Raw genomic sequence first — 19,258 nt, forward strand, 5'->3', positions numbered from 1 at the left:
GGGCGCCGTTGCTGGGCCACCTGCCTGTTGCCACACCCCCACCCACCCCGGGGCTGTGAGACAGCAGGGAGTCCAGCTCGATGATTGGCCGCAAGGGGTCACGTAGCCTGGGTGTGGCTGAGTCTGCCTGCCTGTCTGGCTCTGTCTGGGTGTCTGAGTTACCGAAACGCGTGTTGTTTGTTCCTCCTCGTCCTCTTCCGAGACGGTTGTTGTTTTCAAGCTTGACGGTGAGAGAAAAGCTTGTATGAAATCCTCTCTTTGCCTCCCCACCTCCCCCCAAATAAAAGGGGGCGTAAACATTGGTCCACTGGAGAAGCCCCGGGGGGTGTGTGGGGGGGGTGGGGCCTGCCTGCTGAAAGGGCAGTGCCGCTGGGGCCGGGGCCGCACTAGAGCTCACACCGGAGCACCTGCTTTCTGTGCACTCACAGAACACCCCATTCCCAGCAGAGCAGGGGTGCCCAGGCCACCACAGGTCCAGGCCAGGGGCTCACGATGGCTTTTTGTCTGAGGGCCCTGTTGGGCCCAGACTGGTGCCACTGTTGCTGCCAGCCTCCGGGGACACCGCCACCCTGGAGCCCACACATGCCCAGCCGCTCTGCTCACTGGATAGCCCTCAGCGCATCACATCTCCAGCTGCCCCTGCAGGATCATGGGAGGCTTTACACCCGCTGGTCTCCGGGCTTCCTCATCTCCCCCACACTAGGTGCCCCTTCCCCTTTTCCCAGGAGGGGCTGCCTGCCGTTATTCAGCAGTGGCTTCATAGGTCACCGTCAGTGGGTCTGGCCCTGCCAGAAGGATCCTGCTCCCCCTCTTGCTTTTAGGCAGTCTCACCTGGCAAGGTACTTGTCCCAAGCACGTTGGCTTCCCTCCCAAGAACAAACCCTTTCTGTGCACATCTTTGGAGGGGTGAGCTCCTTGCAGAGGCCAGAGCGAGCGCAAGCCGCGGAGTAGGGGTGGAAGGAGTCCACGGCTCCCCCAGGACCTGGCGGCGCTTAGTGCTATTCATCCTGCCTCTTCTCGCTGGTTTGGCTCTGAGCAAGTCCTTAGAGCCCCTCTTTTCCACTGCCTAGTAGGCCAGCAGGGGCTACCCTCTCAGCCCCAGTAGTCTGTTCCTCTTGGACTCTTCACCACGTGGCAGGCTGCCTCTGGGCAGGACCACCAGTGTCTGGCACCCGCGAGGAGAGGCAGGCAGCATCCTTAAGGACCTGAGGCCAGCAGGGGAGGCAGAGGGGCTCAGGCTTGGGAGGAACCTGCGTGTGTGCACGGAGTGAGGTGTGCGTGGACGTGTGTGCACGCGTGCCGGCTCTTCTTCTTTTTCCCATGGGGACAGTTGAATTGGGGGCATTTTTCTACAAGAAACAGCCTTCTCTTCCCCCAGCAGGGACTGGCTGTTACGTAACGTCCCTCAAAGGCATTTCCAGCCAGGAGAGAACCTCACCAAGACAGCTGGTGTGGCCCAAGTGGGAAGTGGGCATAAGGATAAACCCCTCCCCAGATTCAATGGGAGCCCCAGCGGGAGAGGGTGGTGGCGTTGCCATTGCCGGGGCCCAGAACTGCAAGCTGACTCCCCGCCCCACCCTGCCCCGCCTTTTCTCTGTCTCCTGGGGTGCTGCTGGAGCGGCAGTATCCGCCCTCTCCGTCTGGACGCTGGTGTGCAGCAAGAAACTGGCTGGGTGTTTGTGGTGGGGCCTCCTGGTGCCTGGGAGGCGACAAAGATGAGACGGTTTCTCCTGACTGTGTACGTGAATATTTGTATGATTAAGACAGACTAAAAAAACCCTGAAGAAAAAAAAAATCCAACTTCTCACTCGCTTGATTAACGTTGCAGTTATCGATCAGGCAAGAGAAGTGGCAGGTAGCCCTGTGAAAGGCACACGGGCTTCCTGAGAAAGCAGGTGCTGCAGGTAGAAGGAGGAGGACACAGGGGAAGTCTTTAGGAATTTGCTCTTGAGGAATTTGAGGATTTCGAGTCTTTGGGGATTTACCTGAGGAAGTCGCTGGGAATTAAGTAAGGGCCATTCCCTAGAGGAATCTTCTGGGGCGGCAAAGGGCAGTTGAAGAGAAAGGTAGATAATAAAAGGAGTGACAGTTCTTTTGAAAATAAAAGAAACCTGGGAAGGATCTGGGCAGGGAGGTGTAGAAGGTTCGTTTTCAAGAAGGACAAATGTAGTTGGAAATATAAGATCATTGTGGAGAGGCAATATAGTGCAGCTGTTAATGTCATGGACTTGAGGACCAGCCTGCTCTACCCCTCACTAACTGGGTGATCATGGCCACGTTACTTCACCTTTCTGTTTTCGTTTGTCTGAAAAATGGGGAATAATAATGCTGGTAGTACTTGTCCCACAGGTGGTTGTGAGCATTAAGTGAATATGTAAATATTAAATATATAAAGCTAATATAAAGCTCTTAGGACAGTGTCAGGTCCTGAGCACGGTGACTGTTGGTTATTATAGTTCGTTCAACAGACTTTTAATTTATGAAAAATGAATCATGTTTTTTCAAATACAAATGCACCTGTGATCCTAAAAACCAACACTTTCCACCTCCTTTCAAATCCTTTAGTTTGGGGGATGGGATGTGCTGAGAAGAGGTAAGAGAGAGAACTAAGAAAAGCCAGGAGATAAGCAGGGAAGTGAATCATTTTAAAATCTATTAAAACTTTACCCTCTTATTCAGAATAACATGTATCTTTCAGGTTTTGATAGCTGAAAATTAAATTTCCTGGTATGCTATATATTGAGTTAAAAAAATAAATTCCATGCTAAATACAATAAACTTTTGAAATGAAGGCATTTTATAGAAAATTGTTATGCTAATAAGTTAATCAGTATATAGGCAATACTTTTCATTGCTTGGTGGCTTTCATTTTTTTACTTTTATAAAGCTAATCTAGGTTAGCTTTAAAATATTGCTTTTTGCAATTATAATTCTGAAAATATCAGTTTAGTAAATAGTTAATGTGTATACATGCCCAAATAGATCATTCTTAAAAAATTAAAGAAAATTTTGGAATTTCATTCCCAAAGTGAATATCTGTACTAAAAAATTTCCCCCAATTATTCTTCACCAGAAAAGAAAGTGTGTCGTAGATGAAACTTCGAGAGGAGATGAATCTGGACATCTCAGGAGTGGAGATATTCGGGAACCAGAGCAGATTACTCAGAAGTAAGAAGAAAAAACCCTCCCAGGTAAGATCCTTCTTCCTGGCCCTGGGAACAGGGATGTGCCTGGGGGTTCTCAGGCATTGGAGAAGCTGATAATCAGATTTTCAGCTATGAGAAATCTCAGTTGGCAGCCCAGCTGTGAGCAGAATTAACCGCTGTCCTGTAAGTGCTGATATGATTCTGGGAATTTAGTTTTGCTTCTTGGGGACAGCCCTGGAATAGCATGAAAATTCCAGAAAATTGTATCACATTTTGGCACTGAGCATGTTTAAGTCCCCTTCTGGAGCAAGACTTTTCTCAGAAATGGTATATGTTGTGAGAATTAATCAACAGGTATTTATTAGTCTCTTCATTTTTAGCACTGTGCAAAACACAGATGTAAATGTTGACTCTAAGATGTAGTTCCGGAAATCACTGCTAATTTGAGCCACCTACAATTTGGAAATGACTTTGTTTTACAGAAACTGGTTATATGTGACTGAATCTAAATTTCTGGCCCTTTGTGGTCTAGAACTGCTCAGGAATAATATGAAGATGACTGTTACTTAGGTGCTTAGGAGGGCTGCAGGCTGGAAGAAGAGGGGTTTTGGAGAGGAGGACTTGTGTTTCTTGAGTAAAGGTCTTTCTCTGCTTGGAGAAGGACTGTTGCCTGGAAATGGACATTTGCCTTCTTATCAGGGAGGAGTAAGGGATGGCTGGCTGCTGAAATTAAAAAAAAAGATAACTCTGAAATTGAGTCAGAGGTTTGATTGGGTGCCAAGCTAATGTATTAATTTTTCTATTAATTAACTTAATTAATTTTGCTATTAATATGCTAAGCCTCCCTAAAAACTAAGGATCCTAGCAGCTTCTGCATTTCTAGCAGGTAGGAATTTCTTTATTCTATGACACAGGTTAAAAATTTACTCATTTAACATATACTCCCCAACTGTCTACCATGTGTCAGGCACTCTTTTAAGCAATGGGAATTCAGGGCACAAAACAGACAAAAATCTTAGGCCTTGTGGTGTGGGAGAAAGATAAAAAGGTATAAGGAGAGAAAGCAGAGAAGGGAAGTAGGAGGCGTGAGGTGGAGCGTGCTAACAGCCCCAGGCAGGGGGTCTAGAAAGCCTGCAAAGAATGCCGTTTGGGAGGAGATCTGGGGGAAGTCTCTTGATGGTGTGTTCTAAATTAAACTTTGGCTTAGAGCTGCAGTTTAACAGGATAGCAAGAAATTTCACTTCAGCTGGGTTCTGAGAGTCCTTCCCCTTCTTCAGATGATAAGGGGTCTGCAAGGGTTTATGTCTTTGTCCCCTAAGTAAGTTTTGAGCCCCTCATCTTGCTCCAGCCTGGTTGCCCCTGAGGTCTCAGTGTCCAACCCTGTGTGGTTACTTGGAGGGGCCAGATGTGGGCCCAGGAATCTTAATGTCTACAAAGTCCTGACTTAATTTTGTCACCCAGGCATCCAAGTGCTATCTCACCAGAGCCTCTCCCCTGTGGGGACACAAGTCTGGGCTACTCTGGGAACTCCCCGCAAAACTCTCCAACCTGTCTTTAGTCTAGAGGCCCCTCATGATGGGGGTACTTCTCTTCCTAAAATTTCAGCACACGTCTTTTTTTCTTTCTTTTTTTTTCTGGCCACGCCGCATGGCTTGTGGGGTCTTAGCTCCTCGACCAGGGATTGAACCTGGGCATAAGAACGTGGAGTCCTAACCACTGGACCACCAGGGAGTTCCCAGCACGCACCTTTCCAACAGCCCAAACAAAAGCATACATAGGTGGTTGTTTTCCATGTGTCTGACTACCTTTGTTTTTAACCTCTGAGGCTAGGGCAGCAAGGGAGTGACCTTTTAAAGATAAATCAGGAGAGCACTCATTCCTTCGAGTGAGATTCCTAAAGTACTAAGGACAAACCAAAATTAATGTCTAATAAATTACCTTGCCATTCGTTCAAATAATGTGGTCTCTACAAATTAGTTCTATTTGTCAGTATACTCAGAGAACTGAATGAAGAATACTTTTGTTCCCCCTTTGCCTATTAGCGTTATGATTATTTGTGCTTGACGTTGGAGGGGGGAAGACATTCCTTTACTAATATCCTGTTACCCAGACTATTTCCTGTCTCTCCCTTCTCCACCCCACACCAGTTGGGGTAGATTGCCAAAAGTTCAGTTTATCTAAAAATTCCAGTAAATGTGAAAGTAGAGAGTTGACAATGGTGAGCAGAGATTAGGAGACTAAAACAGAGAAACGATGGTCAAGTGTAAGAAAGGTGGAAGTGGGAGGAGGGGGACAGGGAAGGAGACGGAGTGTTGAGAAATGGAAGAGAAGGGACAAAGCAGAAAATAAAATTAAAGAGACAGGATGAGGGAGTGAAACAAGAGAGAAATATAGAACAAGGAGTCAGAAGGACAAGGAAGAAGCAAGTGAGGAGCACTGATTCAGTGTTAAACTCATACAGTTCTGGCGGTCAGAAGTTTAACACGGGTGTCAGTGGGCTGAAATCAGTGTGTTGCTAGGCTGTGTTTCTTTCTGGAGGCTCTAGAGGAGAATCCATTTCCTTGGGTTTTCCAGCTCTCGGAGGCTGCCTGCACACCTTGGCTCATGGCCCTTTTCCTCTTCCATCTGTAAAGCATATCTCTAGTCATTCTCTGATCTTCAATGTTATCTCTCTTACCATTCTTCTGTAGTCACATCTCTCTCTCCATAGTCAGGAAAGGCTCTCCATTTGTAAGGACCAGAGTGATTAGATTGGGCCCACTTGGATAATCCAGTATAATCTCCCTATCTTAAGGTCGTTAATAATCACATCCATAAAGTCTGTTTTGCCATGAAAGGCCTGAGAATTAGTATGTGCACATCTGGGGGGACCATGATTGTGCCTGTCACAGATCAGGTAGCCTTAATCGGAACCCTTTCTATAGGTCAGAAGACCAGCCAGTGCATTGCCAGGTAAGTGTATTTCCAGACCAGGCCATGTCAAATGTGTTTTAGTCTACATACCATTTGAAATGTAGAAATAGAATGTCATTTATGCTCAAAGAAATAAAATGTGTGTATCTTGGTAAATAAAAATGCATATATATTTTTATGTTCTGATGTAAGACAGCAAAAAAATAAATAAATGGTTGACCTATGAAACCTTATATGAAATCCCCTTCTCTGATAGCCTGGAGACCAGGATTAGGTAGTGAGCCACTGAAGTGGCAGTTTATTTAACCCTGCATGAACCGGAGCCATGCAACCATTGCTGAGGATCATGGTCAGCATGTCCTTTCTTTCCTCGATGCTTCTTTGCTGAGATGCTTGTGGATTCAGAATAATAGCAGGTGATTCCAGATGGCAACTCCACAAGATGCTTACGTGGCCCCTCCTCAGATGGAGAGTTGATCCTTGTTTCTATGTAGCTGAGGGGCATTCTGTAGAATTCATTCCCTCACTCAGAGACATCCATGTGCGTGCATTTGCCACAACCGTGGTAACTAGAAACTAGCCCTATGTGGGAAACATTGGCCAGAATGCCTCCAGGAATTCCACCATCTGATTCTGATTCTAATTCCTGCCCTATTCTCATCGCAGCCACTCTTGTACCAGCTCTCTGGGAAAGCTGGGAGTGGAAGTAAAAAATTCCGTGTGAGAAAGAAAAAAGAGGTCTGGGAGAGAAAGAGAAGATGAGCTTTGTGACTTGTAAGTTCCTATTCAAAAACAGGACTGATGGTTTGCTTAGAGTCCTCAGGAAGGAAATGTAGCGGCTCAAATTATCCCCAGATGAGGCTGTTTATCTCATTGTTCCCTTCAAATGGAAAGTAGCACTCAATTGTTGAGTAGAGTTCTGAGCACTTACTGGTCACTGGCACTGTTAGTATTGGGTATTTTCATGGGTCTTGTTGGATGAGAGAGTTTATATACATAAGAAGTCACATTACATTTGTCTATGTGTATCAACATATACAAACTCATGTAAAACCATCTTATACTTGTTAAATACTTGACTTTTCAGAGTTCTTTCACTTCAGCTATTTCACCTGGTCTTTCAGCAATTAGGAATATAAACAGAGAAGATATGAAAACAGAGTCAGAGAGATTAGCCATATTATTCTCATCTCACTTGGTCACAGGGCTAGCTTGTGAGCACTTAGATCAGAACCAGGTTCTTAATTTTCAAACCAGGGCTCTTTCTACTTAATTATGTCAATTTAAAAAAAGAATTCCAGTAACTCAAGAGTTAGAGCAGAGTTTGAGTTATGTCAGAACTATCAGCTATAACACCAATTCCCACTTACAATGTATATTTAACTTTAATTAACGGTAATTTGGTGGTGAGGCAGAATAAGAAACAAAGAAAAAAGGAAATGGCATTTCATGCAGTGTTACATAAAAACATAACAAGATCTTGAAAAATGCAATATTACATAAAGAACTAAGGAAGACCCGGGGAAAAACAAACACTTGCTGCTTACTATTTTAGAAATAGCATATGGTTTCTACCACATGATGAATATAAGGATCAAACAAGTAAATGAAGAGATGACCTCTGAGCATAAATGTTCAACGTGCACAGAGCAGAGCATTTTCTGGTCAGTGTTATTAATCCCACTGAAAATGGGGTAAGTGATATGCCTTTAAATTTAAATTTAGGCTGTAGAATTTAGAATTCTGTCCTTTACCTCATGTGTTTCTTTTTCTTAGTCTGGCTAATCTAAGCCTGTTGGACAAAAATTATTTTAACTTAAAATTGTCAAACACATTGTTTGGGGCTGGCTTGGGTCCAGAATGATTTTCTGGATCATTTATATCATTTAACCAGGCTGAAGTTTTGTTTTTGTTTTTGTTTTTATGCCAATCTACAAGTACACACAAAACTTCTTCCTTCCTGGTTTTATTTGTCAGTTTTCAGTAAGTGACAATTTGTAATCTTTCAAAAATATACTTTAAAATAATGCGATTTGTTTTTACCTAATAATTTCTTCCTGCCTTTGAAATATTTCTGTAGCCATATTGAATATGACAGGAAAAATCTCCACACACACAAAAAATTCCTCCTAAATTCTCATGTTTGTTTTGCTGATGATATTTAAAGGCAGATATGAATACTACGTTTAGTTAAATAGATGAAAAGTGGCTTCGGTTTTGAAATACTACTTTAGTCTATAAGGAATGAGGTCTGGCTCACATAAAGGGCAGGCTCATAAGCCTGTCCAATGCCACTGTCTTACCTCATGCAAGGAGCATAAAACAACTCTTCAGGCCTTTATTCATTAAAATGGAATGTGTGTTTCCATTAGGAGTTCTACTCAAAGAGTGAATCTGCATACTGAGAAAATTATGTAGCAATCATCTTTCCTTAACCTAAAAATAAAATACAAATGTGGAAAAGTTCACAGCATTTCATGTCCCCTACCCTCCCCCATCAAGACCACCTGGAGACATGACTGAACCAAGAGGAGGTACTGTGGACCCTCAATGGGCTCAATATTAAGAGTCTGTACAATAACTTCGAGGTCCTTCTCTGATTAGCTGTGTTTTCTCATTTGCATTTGTAGGCTGGAGGACAACTGGAAAGTCCATATCTAAAAATAAACAAAGAAAACCAGTAAACACCCTCTTATGTTACATTTCATTTAATGGGGCAAGTGGTAGATATTTTTGTTGAAATGATGATTAGCAAATCAATTCAATTCCTAAGATACTAAGGATCCTACCCTTTAAAGGACTTCAAAAGGGAGGATACACTGTCTTTATTCTTCATTTAAGTTCTATTAGTTGTAGAATTATAAAACCAAAGCACTAAGCCCAGATTTCACTTTGAGGCAATTTCTAAAGCTGATAAACTTGAGCTTTAGTTTTCACCATTTTGTGGGGATGAGGACAGGGCTGCCACCCATGTCATATAGACTACAGTGTGTATCTATATGAAAAATACCTCTAGAATCGTGCAGTGGACAATTGCATATATGGCTCTAGTTGGGAGAGAGGTCAATAGCCAGAGTTTGCTTAGGTGAAGAGTCTAATAGGAAGCTCTCCACATAAAGCTAGTACCCCAAATGGTTATGTGCTATGTAAATCACCATACCCTTAAATCTGCAAGGAAATTTGCTAGTCTTGAGTTTTGATGAGGAAGTGAAGAGTTCCCTTAAAAATGTCTGTTAGCAAGCTAATGAGCACACAATTTGACAGGTCAAATTTACAATACCTGTGTGTTCTAAGAAACCTCAGGCTGATAATTTAGTTTAAAATGGTCCAATGCAAAAGCACAGAGCAGAAGTGAATGGCCCCAACCTTCAACCCAGGCCTCAAAGAATCCCCCCCAAATTGCAAGAAACATAAACTCATAGTAAAAAACAGAGAGATGGGAGAGATAGGGAGAAATAGAGAGAGAGGGAGAGAGATGGGGGGAGGGGAAACATTACCCATAGAAACAATGCACACTGAGTGAGAGCCAGTAGAAACAACAGAAAGCCAGTCAGACCCAGAAAGACTTCAAATCCTGCACTTACCAGACACAGAAGAGAAAGAATTAGATTTGTTTTTCAAATGATCAAATGGGGAACCTACCTCAACATAATAAAGGCCATATATGACAAACCCACAGCAAACATCATTCTCAATGGTGAAAAACTGAAAGCATTTCCTCTAAGATCAGGAACGAGACAAGGATGTCCACTCTCACCACTATTATTCAACATAGTTCTGGAAGTCTTAGCCATGGCAATCAGAGAAGAAAAAGAAATAAAAGGAATACAAATTGGAAAAGAAGAAGTAAAGCTGTCACTGTTTGCGGATGACATGGTATTATACATAGAGAATCCTAAAACTGCCACCAGAAAACTGCTAGAGCTAATTAATGAATATGGTAAAGTTGCAGGATACAAAATTAATGCACAGAAATCTCTTGCATTCCTATACACTAATGATGAAAAATCTGAAAGAGAAATTATGGAAACACTCCCATTTACCATTGCAACAAAAAGAATAAAATACCTAGGAATAAACCTACCTAGGGAGACAAAAGACCTGTATGCAGAAAACTATAAGACACTGATGAGAGAAATTAAAGATGATACCAACAGATGGAGAGATATACCATGTTCTTGGATTGGAAGAATCAACATTGTGAAAATGACTATACTACCCAAAGCAATCTACAGATTCAATGCAATCCCTATCAAAGTACCAATGGCATTTTTTACGGAACTAGAACAAATCATCTTAAAATTTGTATGGAGACACAAGAGACCCCGAATAGCCAAAGCAGTCTTGAGGGAAAAAAACGGAGCTGGAGGAATCAGACTCCCTGACTTCAGACTATACTACAAAGCTACAGTAATCAAGACAATATGGTACTGGCAGAAAAACAGAAACATAGATCAATGGAACAAGATAGAAAGCCCAGAGATAAACCCACGTACCTATGGTCAACTAATCTATGACAAAGGAGGCAAAGGTATACAATGGAGAAAAGACAGTCTCTTCAATAAGTGGTGCTGGGAAAACTGGACAGCTACATGTAAAAGAATGAAATTAGAAGACTCCCTAACACCATACACAAAAATAAACTCAAAATGGATTCGAGACCTAAATGTAAGACTGGACACTATAAAACTCTTAGAGGAAAACATAGGAAGAACACTCTTTGACATAAATCACAGCAAGATCTTTTTTGATCCACCTCCTAGAGTAATGGAAATAAAAACAAAAATAAACAAATGGGACCTAATGAAACTTCAAAGCTTTTGCACAGCAAAGGAAACCATAAACAAGACGAAAAGACAACCCTCAGAATGGGAGAAAATATTTGCAAACGAATCAACGGACAAAGGATTAATCTCCAAAATATATAAACAGCTCATTCAGCTCAATATCAAAGAAACAAACACCCCAATCCAAAAATGGGCAGAAGACCTAAATAGACATTTCTCCAAAGAAGACATACAGACGGCCACGAAGCACATGAAAAGATGCTCAACATCACTAATTATTAGAGAAATGCAAATCAAAACTACAATGAGGTATCACCTCACACCAGTTAGAATGGGCATCATCAGAAAATCTACAAACAACAAATGCTGGAGAGGGTGTGGAGAAAAGGGAACCCTCTTGCACTGTTGGTGGGAATGTAAATTGATACAGCCACTATGGAGAACAATATGGAGGTTCCTTAAAAAACTGAAAATAGAATTACCATATGACCCAGCAATCCCACTACTGGGCATATACCCAGAGAAAACCGTAATTCAAAAAGACACATGCACCCGAATGTTCATTGCAGCACTATTTACAATAGCCAGGTCATGGAAGCAACCTAAATGCCCACTGACAGACGAATGGATAAAGAAGTTGTGGTACATATATACAATGGAGTATTACTCAGCCATAAAAAGGAACGAAATTGAGTCATTTGTTGAGACGTGGATGGATCTAGAGACTGTCATACAGAGTGAAGTAAGTCAGAAAGAGAAAAACAAATATCGTATATTAACGCGTGTATGTGGAACCTAGAAAAATGGTACAGATGAGCCAGTTTGCAGGGCAGAGGTTGAGACACAGATGTAGAGAACGGACATATAGACACCAAGGGGGGAAAACTGTGGTGGGGTGGGGATGGTGTTGTGCTGAATTGGGCTATTGGGATTGACATGTATACACTGATGTGTATAAAATTGATGCCTAATAAGAACCTGCAGTATAAAAAAACAAACAAAACAACTAATACTAAACTTTCATTGGGTTATTTGTATGGAAATATGTTAATATAAATGTTTCAGACATTAAAAAAAAATGATCAAATGGATTTTGAAATTAATAATAATAAAAAATCTCTTTTAGACATTAAAACATCTGAAATTTTTAAAGCTTGATGAATGGGTTTAACAGCTAAAGAGAGAATTAATGGAATAGAAGACAAATTTGAGGAGATTAATCAGAATGTGACACAGGGAAACAAAGATATAAAATAGGAAAGAGGTTAAAGGACATGAAGAATAGAGTGATATTCTGACTTATATTTAATAAGACTTTCGTAAAGAAATGTAAAGAAAAGAAGAGTCGAGGTAATATTTGACGATTTAATGGCTGAGAATTTCCTGGAATTGATAAAAGACACCAATCCACAGATTCAAGAACCAACTAGGGTAAATTAAAGAGAAATTCATATTTAAACATCTTAGTGATATTGAAGAACACCAAGGATAACGGTTCTTAAAGCAATCTCACTTTCCAATAGCAGATATGGAAGCCGGAAAACTATGAAATTATATTTACAATATACTATAAGAAGATATCAACCTAAATTTGTTGATAAACCCTCTTATTGCTACATTTATTTTTTTAAGCATGATTTACAGGTATTTTCAGACAGTAAAAACAGAAGTTGTGCCACCAGCAGACCTAATTTAAAAGTTATAATTCAGACAGAAAGAAGTGTTATCATATGGAAAAATTTGTGCTGTATATAGAAATGATTAGTAGATTTGTAAGTAAAACTAAACAATTATGTATTATATGAAGCAATAATAATTTATGAGACTTAAAATTGAGATAAAAAAATGACAATAGTATGTAAATCAGAAAGGAGATGATGAGAATTAAAGAGTTATAAAGTTCTTGTATTGTTCAGGAGAGGGTAAAGATAAGAATTAACTTTCAACTTTGGTAACTTAAGTATGCTTGATAAATTTTTAAGGCAGCCCTAAAAAAATAGAACAGAGAATATAATTTCCAAACTGGAGGAGAGAAAGAAATGGAACGTGAAAAAAAAAATTCTATCAGTACAGAAGAAAGAAAAAAAGGAAAGAAAATAGAAACAGAAAAAATATGCCAACTTAAAGTGATAATTATAATAATAAAATATTAACAGAAAGCATGTATATAGTACTTATTATGTGTCTAGCACTGTTCTCAGTGCTTTATGTATATTAACTCAATAATAGCACTACAAGGTAGGGTAATTATGATAGCTATTTTACAGATAAACTGAGGGACAGAATGTTTTAAGTAACTAGCCTACATTACACAGGTAGTAAGGAATAGAGCTAGTATTAAAACCTGGGCAGGGGCTTCCCTGGTGGCGCAGTGGTTGAGAATCTGCCTGCTAATGCAGGGCACACGGGTTCGCGCCCTGGTCTGGGAAGATCCCACATGCCGCGGAGCGACTAGGCCCGTGAGCCACAACTGCTGAGCCTGCGCGTCTGGAGCCTGTGCTCCGCAACAAGAGAGGCCGCGATAGTGAGAGGCCCGCGCATCGCGATGAAGAGTGGCCCCCGCTTGCCACAACTAGAGAAGGCCCTCGCACAGAAACGAAGACCCAACACAGCCAAAAATAAATAAATAAATTAATTAATTAAAAAAAAAAAAAAAAAAAAAAAAAACCTGGGCAGTATTTCTCAGAATCTGTTTTCTTAAAGACCGTGCTATACTGTCTCTCACAAAGAGTAAGTTCATAGAAAAAAAATATATCATTAGTTATAAAAAATACAAATGGACTTTATTTAAAAGAAAAAACAAGGCCAGACTGAATAAATCCCCCCAGCAATATGCTGTTTACAAAGGACACATCAAAAAACATAAGGACAAAAAAACGTTGAGAATAAAAGGATGGAAACATATTTACTACACAAACACTAATGAAAAGAAGGCTAATATAACTGTATTTTAAAAACAAAGTATGAGACAAAAAGCATTGCTAGAGCTAGAGGGTAACTACATAATAATAACATATTCAATTAACCAAGTAGCCATAAAAATTATAAACTTATATATGCTAATAACATAGCCTCAAAATATAGGAAGCAAAAATTGACAGAACTTTATAGAGAAATAGAAAAATCCATTAGCACAGTGGAAGACTTGAATGCTTCTCTCAGTAACTGACGGATAAAGCAAGCAAAAATATCCTTAAGGATATAAAGGATTTGAAAAGTGTAATGTTGTGAACTGAATCGTGTCCCTGCCCCCCAACCCCCTTCATATGTTGAAGTTCTAATCCCCAGTCCCTCAGAATGTGACCATATTTGGAGAGGAGGTCTTTAAAGAGGTAATTATGTTAAAATGAGGTCCTCAGAGTGGGCCTTAGTCCAGTATGACTTGTGTACTTAGGACACAATCATACATAGAGGGAAGGCCTTGTGAAGACACAAGATGAAAATGACCATCTACATGCCAAGAAGGGCAGCCTTAAGGAAACCAATCCTGTGACACCTTGATCTTGGGTTTCTAACCTCCAGAATTGCCAGAGAATAAATTTCTGTTTTTCAAATCACCCAGCCTGTGGTACTTTGTTACAGCAGCCCTAGCAAACTAATACATACAACAAATTAGCTTTATTTAATAGTCATACATGGAACAGTGAACCTAACAAATGCAAAATGTACTGTTTTGAAGCAATGTGGAACATACGTAAAATCAATTAAGTTCTAGGCTCTAAGCAAGCCTCAAGACATTTCAAAATATTGTTTCATGCTGTCCACATTTTCTGACAATAATGCAGTTCAGTTAGACACAAACAATAATAAAGAATGAGAAAAGACCCCACAGGTTTACAAATTAAGACACATATAGACCTAACTTATAGATTAAAGAAAAAATCATAATGGAAATAAGAAAATATTTCAGACTTAGATTATAAGAACATATATGTACGTGTGTGTATGTAAAGCCAAACTGGTACTTACAGAAAAATTTATAGCCTTAATAGCTTAATATCAGAGAAGAAGAAGGACTGAAAATTAAGAAGTATAAAAATTAAGTTAGAAAATTAACAACAATAAATTAAGAGAAATAATAAAAAATAGAAATTAAGTAGAGAGAATATACAGGAGAATCAATAAAACTGACAATATTTGAGAAGAATAAAATTTTCAAATATCTGGTGAGAATGGCTAAAAAAGGAAAGCAGAAATAACCAATATAAGGAATGAAAAATGGGACAAAAATGCAGATACTATAGATGTGTAAAAGGTAACAAGAGGAAATTTTGAAGAACTAATTGTTTTAATAAAGAAGAAAGGAAACCTAAATGGCCTATAAACATTAAATGTATTGAATCAATAATTTAAAATTTGTATAAAAACACATTAGCCCAGAAAAGTCTACACAGTCCTATAGAAAGAAATAAATCCAGTAATACACAGACTTTTCAAGAGTTAAAAGGGAACACTCCTAATTTATTTTATGAGGCATAATCTTGATATAGAACCCATAAGGAAAGTTTGAGATGGGAAAATGATAGGCCAGTCTCATTAACACAGATGCAAACATCTAAAACAAAATATTAGCAAACACATTTCATAAAAAAATAAAATATTTAATGCATTATGACTGCTTTGGGTTTATCTCAGGAATTCAAGATTGTTTTAACGTTGGGAAACAATTCATATAGTTCTTCATGTGAACAATTTAAAGGAGAAAAATCATTACCATCTCAATTGGTGAAGAAAAAAGTATTCTAAAAAAATAGTAATAGAAGACAACTTTCTTAACCTGATCAAAAGCCTACAGCAAACTTCACTGTCATTATGCAATCTTGAAAGCATCTTCTCTTCAACATTTTACTGGCAGTCTCAACAAACACAGAAAGGCAAGGAAAAGGCTAAAAAAATGATAAGGGAAGGGAAGGAAGAATCAAAACTATCACTATTCACAAATGATATAGATAGGTACGTAGAAACCCTAAAGAATTTACAGATAAATAATTAGAAATAGAGAGTTTAGCTAGTTTCTTGGATTCGAAATCAATGTTAAAAAAAAAGTACATTTCTATATACTAAAAAACAAGTCAACAACTAATATATAATAATTTATTTATAATTGTATGAAAATGGATAAAGTATTAGGAATCAATGCAACCAAAGATATAAAAGAGATATCTTTATTGAAAGCCAATGAAGAAAACCTAAATAAATGGAGAGGTATACCATGTCACATATTAGAGGACTCACATTCTTTAAAGATGTCAATTCTTCCTAATTTATCTACAGTCACTGCAATTCTAATCAAGATCCCAAATATTTTGTTTAAAGAAATTTTGGTACAGGACTTAACAAAGCTTATTCTAAAATTTATATAGAAAAGCAAAAGGCCAAGGATATGTGAGAGTGTCCTGAAGAACAAATTAGGAAAAGTTGCCTGAACAGTGTTATGAATTATTATAAATGGGCCTGGTGTTGCATATAGATAGACAAAATGACCAATGGACCAGAACAGAAAGCCCAGAAACTGTTCCATATATCTATTAAAACTTAATGTATGTCAAAATCAAGACTAGAAATCAGTGTGCTGGACAATTTGTTTTCTATATGGAAAAAAATGAAATTGGAACCCTACATCATAGCACTTGCAGAAATCAATTCCAGGTTATTAAACGCATAAACATGAATAGCAAAACTATGAAACTTTGAGAAGAGCATATAGGAGAACACCTTTGTATCCTTGGGATAGGGAAAGATTTCTTAATCAAAACACAGAAATCACTAAGCATAAAGGCAAAGATTGACATTTTGACTACATTAAAATCAAGAACTTTGGCTTATCAAAAGATACCATAAAGAGTGAAACACCAGGTCACAAACTGGGAAAATTCATTTAAAACAAACATGATCAACAGAGTCAATACCCACGCCCCAAAAAAGAGTCAGTAAGAAAAAAGCAAATGATATAATAAAAACCTGCAAAAGACTTGAATAGGCATTTCAAAGAAAGAGAAACCCAAACAACCAGTAAGATTATGAAAGAATTCAAGGAGAAAAAAATTAAAACCACAATGGTATACCATTTCCCATCCACCAGACTGACACACATTTATAGTCTAGTGATGGCAAGGATGTGAAGCAGTAGGAACTCTCATTAGCTTGCGGAAATTAGTGCAGCAACTTTGTAGAACAACTTGGTGTTATCTAATAACTTGTAGATATGCATACCTTTTGACTAAGGTATTCCACTCCTGTGTATATATTGGGTTGGCCAAAAAGTTCATTCAGTTAATGAATACGTTGTTCAATAAAGTTCTTGGTGAAAATGAAAAACGTGTCTTTTATTTTTACTTAAAACCGAACAAACTTTTTGGCCAACCCAATACCTAGGAAACTCTAGCACTCATGCACCAGGAGACATTCATAACAAGAATATTTGTAATAGCCCTGTTTGTAATGGCAAAAAAGTGGATTTGGATACCCAAATATCCACTAGCAGTAGAATGGATAAATAAATTTTATGGGATATTCTCATAGAAGAATATTATACAACAGTGAAAAATGAATGAAAGACAATCACAGTACGAATGAAGTTCAGAAATATGATGTTGAGTGAAGAAAAAGAAGTTGAAGGATAATTGTTGAGTATAAGTTCATTGATTTAAAGTTCAGAAATGTAAAACCAAACAATAAACTGATTAGGAACATAAATATATATAGTTGTAATACTAAAAAAATAGTAAGAAAATGATTACATTATGATAGCCAAGATGTGGGTGGAAACAACCTAAGTGTTCATTGATGGATGAGTGGATAAAGAAAATGTGGTGTATATATACAATGGACTAGTGTTCAGCCATAAAAAGGAGGGAAGTCCTGCTATTTGTGACAACATGGATGGATTTTGAGTGCATTATGCTAAATGAAGTAAGTCAAATAGAGAAAGACAAATACTGTATGATCTCACTTATATATGAATCTAAAAAAACAAAAACAACCCAAACTCATAGAAAAAGAGATCAGATTTGTGATTACCAGAGGCAGAGAGTGAGGGGACAAGGAATTGGATGAATGTGGTTAAAAGGTACAAACTTCCAGTTCTAAGACAAATACTGGGGATGTAATATACAATATGATGACTACAGTTAACACTGCTCTGTGGCATATTTGAAAGTTGCTAACAGAGTAGATCCTAAAAGTTCTCATCACAAGGAAAAGAACATTTTTTTCTTTTTTTGTGTGTCTATATGAGATGATAGATATTAACTAAACTTATTCTGGTGATCATTTCACAATATATGTAAGTCAAGTCATTATGCTGTACACTTTAGACTTATACAGTGCTGTAGTCAATTAAATATCTCAATAAAACAGAAATTTAAAAAAGGAAAATGATTACAGATGATTTAGGATAACAGTTACCTCTAAATAGGGAACAGCAAGCAAAGAACTTAAAGGTAATGGCACATAATGTTCATTTGTATGTTCCTGATAAGTAAAAACAATAAGGGATAAAATGGTTAAGTGAATTACCCCCAAAATCTCTACTGGTAACTAATAGAGTCGGGGCTTGAAATGGGACTGACTTCAAAGCCCTTTTCTGTCTTAGCTACTAATAGTGTACTGCTCTCAAGGTAGCTGCATAAAAGACTGATAATCAACTTTCTCATTTCCCCACACTTTGTGAATACTGATGCTTTGTGGTATCTTCTACTCCCTGCCATGGGTGAATTTGCACGAAACAAAGAACCTTCCCCTTCTCTGAAGAAAGGGTGCTTAGTTTCCTTCTGTAGTCACATCCCCTCTCTCATCTACTACAGATATTTTTTAATTAAAGTGAGATTCACATAACATAAAAGTAACCATTTAAAGTGAACAATTTGGGACTTCCCTGGTGGCGCAGTGGTTAAGAATCCCCCTGCCAATGCAAGCGACACTGGTTCGAGCCCTGGTCCAGGAAGATCGCACATGCCACGGAGCAACTAAGCCCGCGCACCACAACTACTGAGCCCACGTGCCACAGCTACTGAAGCCCGTGCACCTAGAGCCTGTGCTCTGCAACAAGAGAAGCCACCACAATGAGAAGCCCACGCACCACAACAAAGAGTAGCCCCCGCTCACCATACTAGAGAAAGCCCGTGCGCAGCAACGAAGACCCAACACAGCCAAAAATAAATAAAATTAAATTTAAATAAATAAATAAATAAAGTGAACAATTTAGTACATTCACAGTGTACTAAATATATAATTTACTGCCTCTATCTAGTTACAGAACATTTCTCCAAAAGGAGACCCATTAGGCAGTTGCTCCCTGTTTCTCTTTTCCCCCCACGCCTTGGCAACCACCAGTATGCTTTCTTCCTCTATGAATGTCCCTAATCTGGATATTTCATGTAAATGGAATCATACAGTGTTTGTCCTTTTGTG

The 19,258-nt window shown here is 39.0% G+C and overlaps 2 protein-coding genes across 4 annotated transcripts in view; one reads left to right on the top strand and one right to left on the bottom strand.

Moving 5' to 3' along the window:
* PDE7A (phosphodiesterase 7A) overlaps positions 1-19,258 on the top strand; it is a 361,811-nt gene that overhangs the window by 15,539 nt on the left and 327,014 nt on the right. For all 3 annotated transcript variants that reach the window (XM_059901826.1, XM_059901831.1, XM_059901827.1), the window contains exon 2: positions 3,074-3,191. In XM_059901826.1, coding sequence (XP_059757809.1) covers positions 3,093-3,191 — 99 coding nt within the window. In that variant the 5' untranslated portion in view covers positions 3,074-3,092. The remainder of the gene's footprint in view (positions 1-3,073; positions 3,192-19,258) is intronic.
* Positions 8,622-19,258, bottom strand: part of DNAJC5B (DnaJ heat shock protein family (Hsp40) member C5 beta) — a 57,688-nt gene continuing 47,051 nt past the window's right edge. The window contains exon 4 of the mRNA XM_059901837.1: positions 8,622-8,716. Within this exon, the coding sequence (XP_059757820.1) occupies positions 8,622-8,716 (95 nt within the window). The remainder of the gene's footprint in view (positions 8,717-19,258) is intronic.

This window comes from Balaenoptera ricei, chromosome 17 (assembly GCF_028023285.1).
Source record: "Balaenoptera ricei isolate mBalRic1 chromosome 17, mBalRic1.hap2, whole genome shotgun sequence".
NCBI lineage: Eukaryota > Metazoa > Chordata > Mammalia > Artiodactyla > Balaenopteridae > Balaenoptera > Balaenoptera ricei.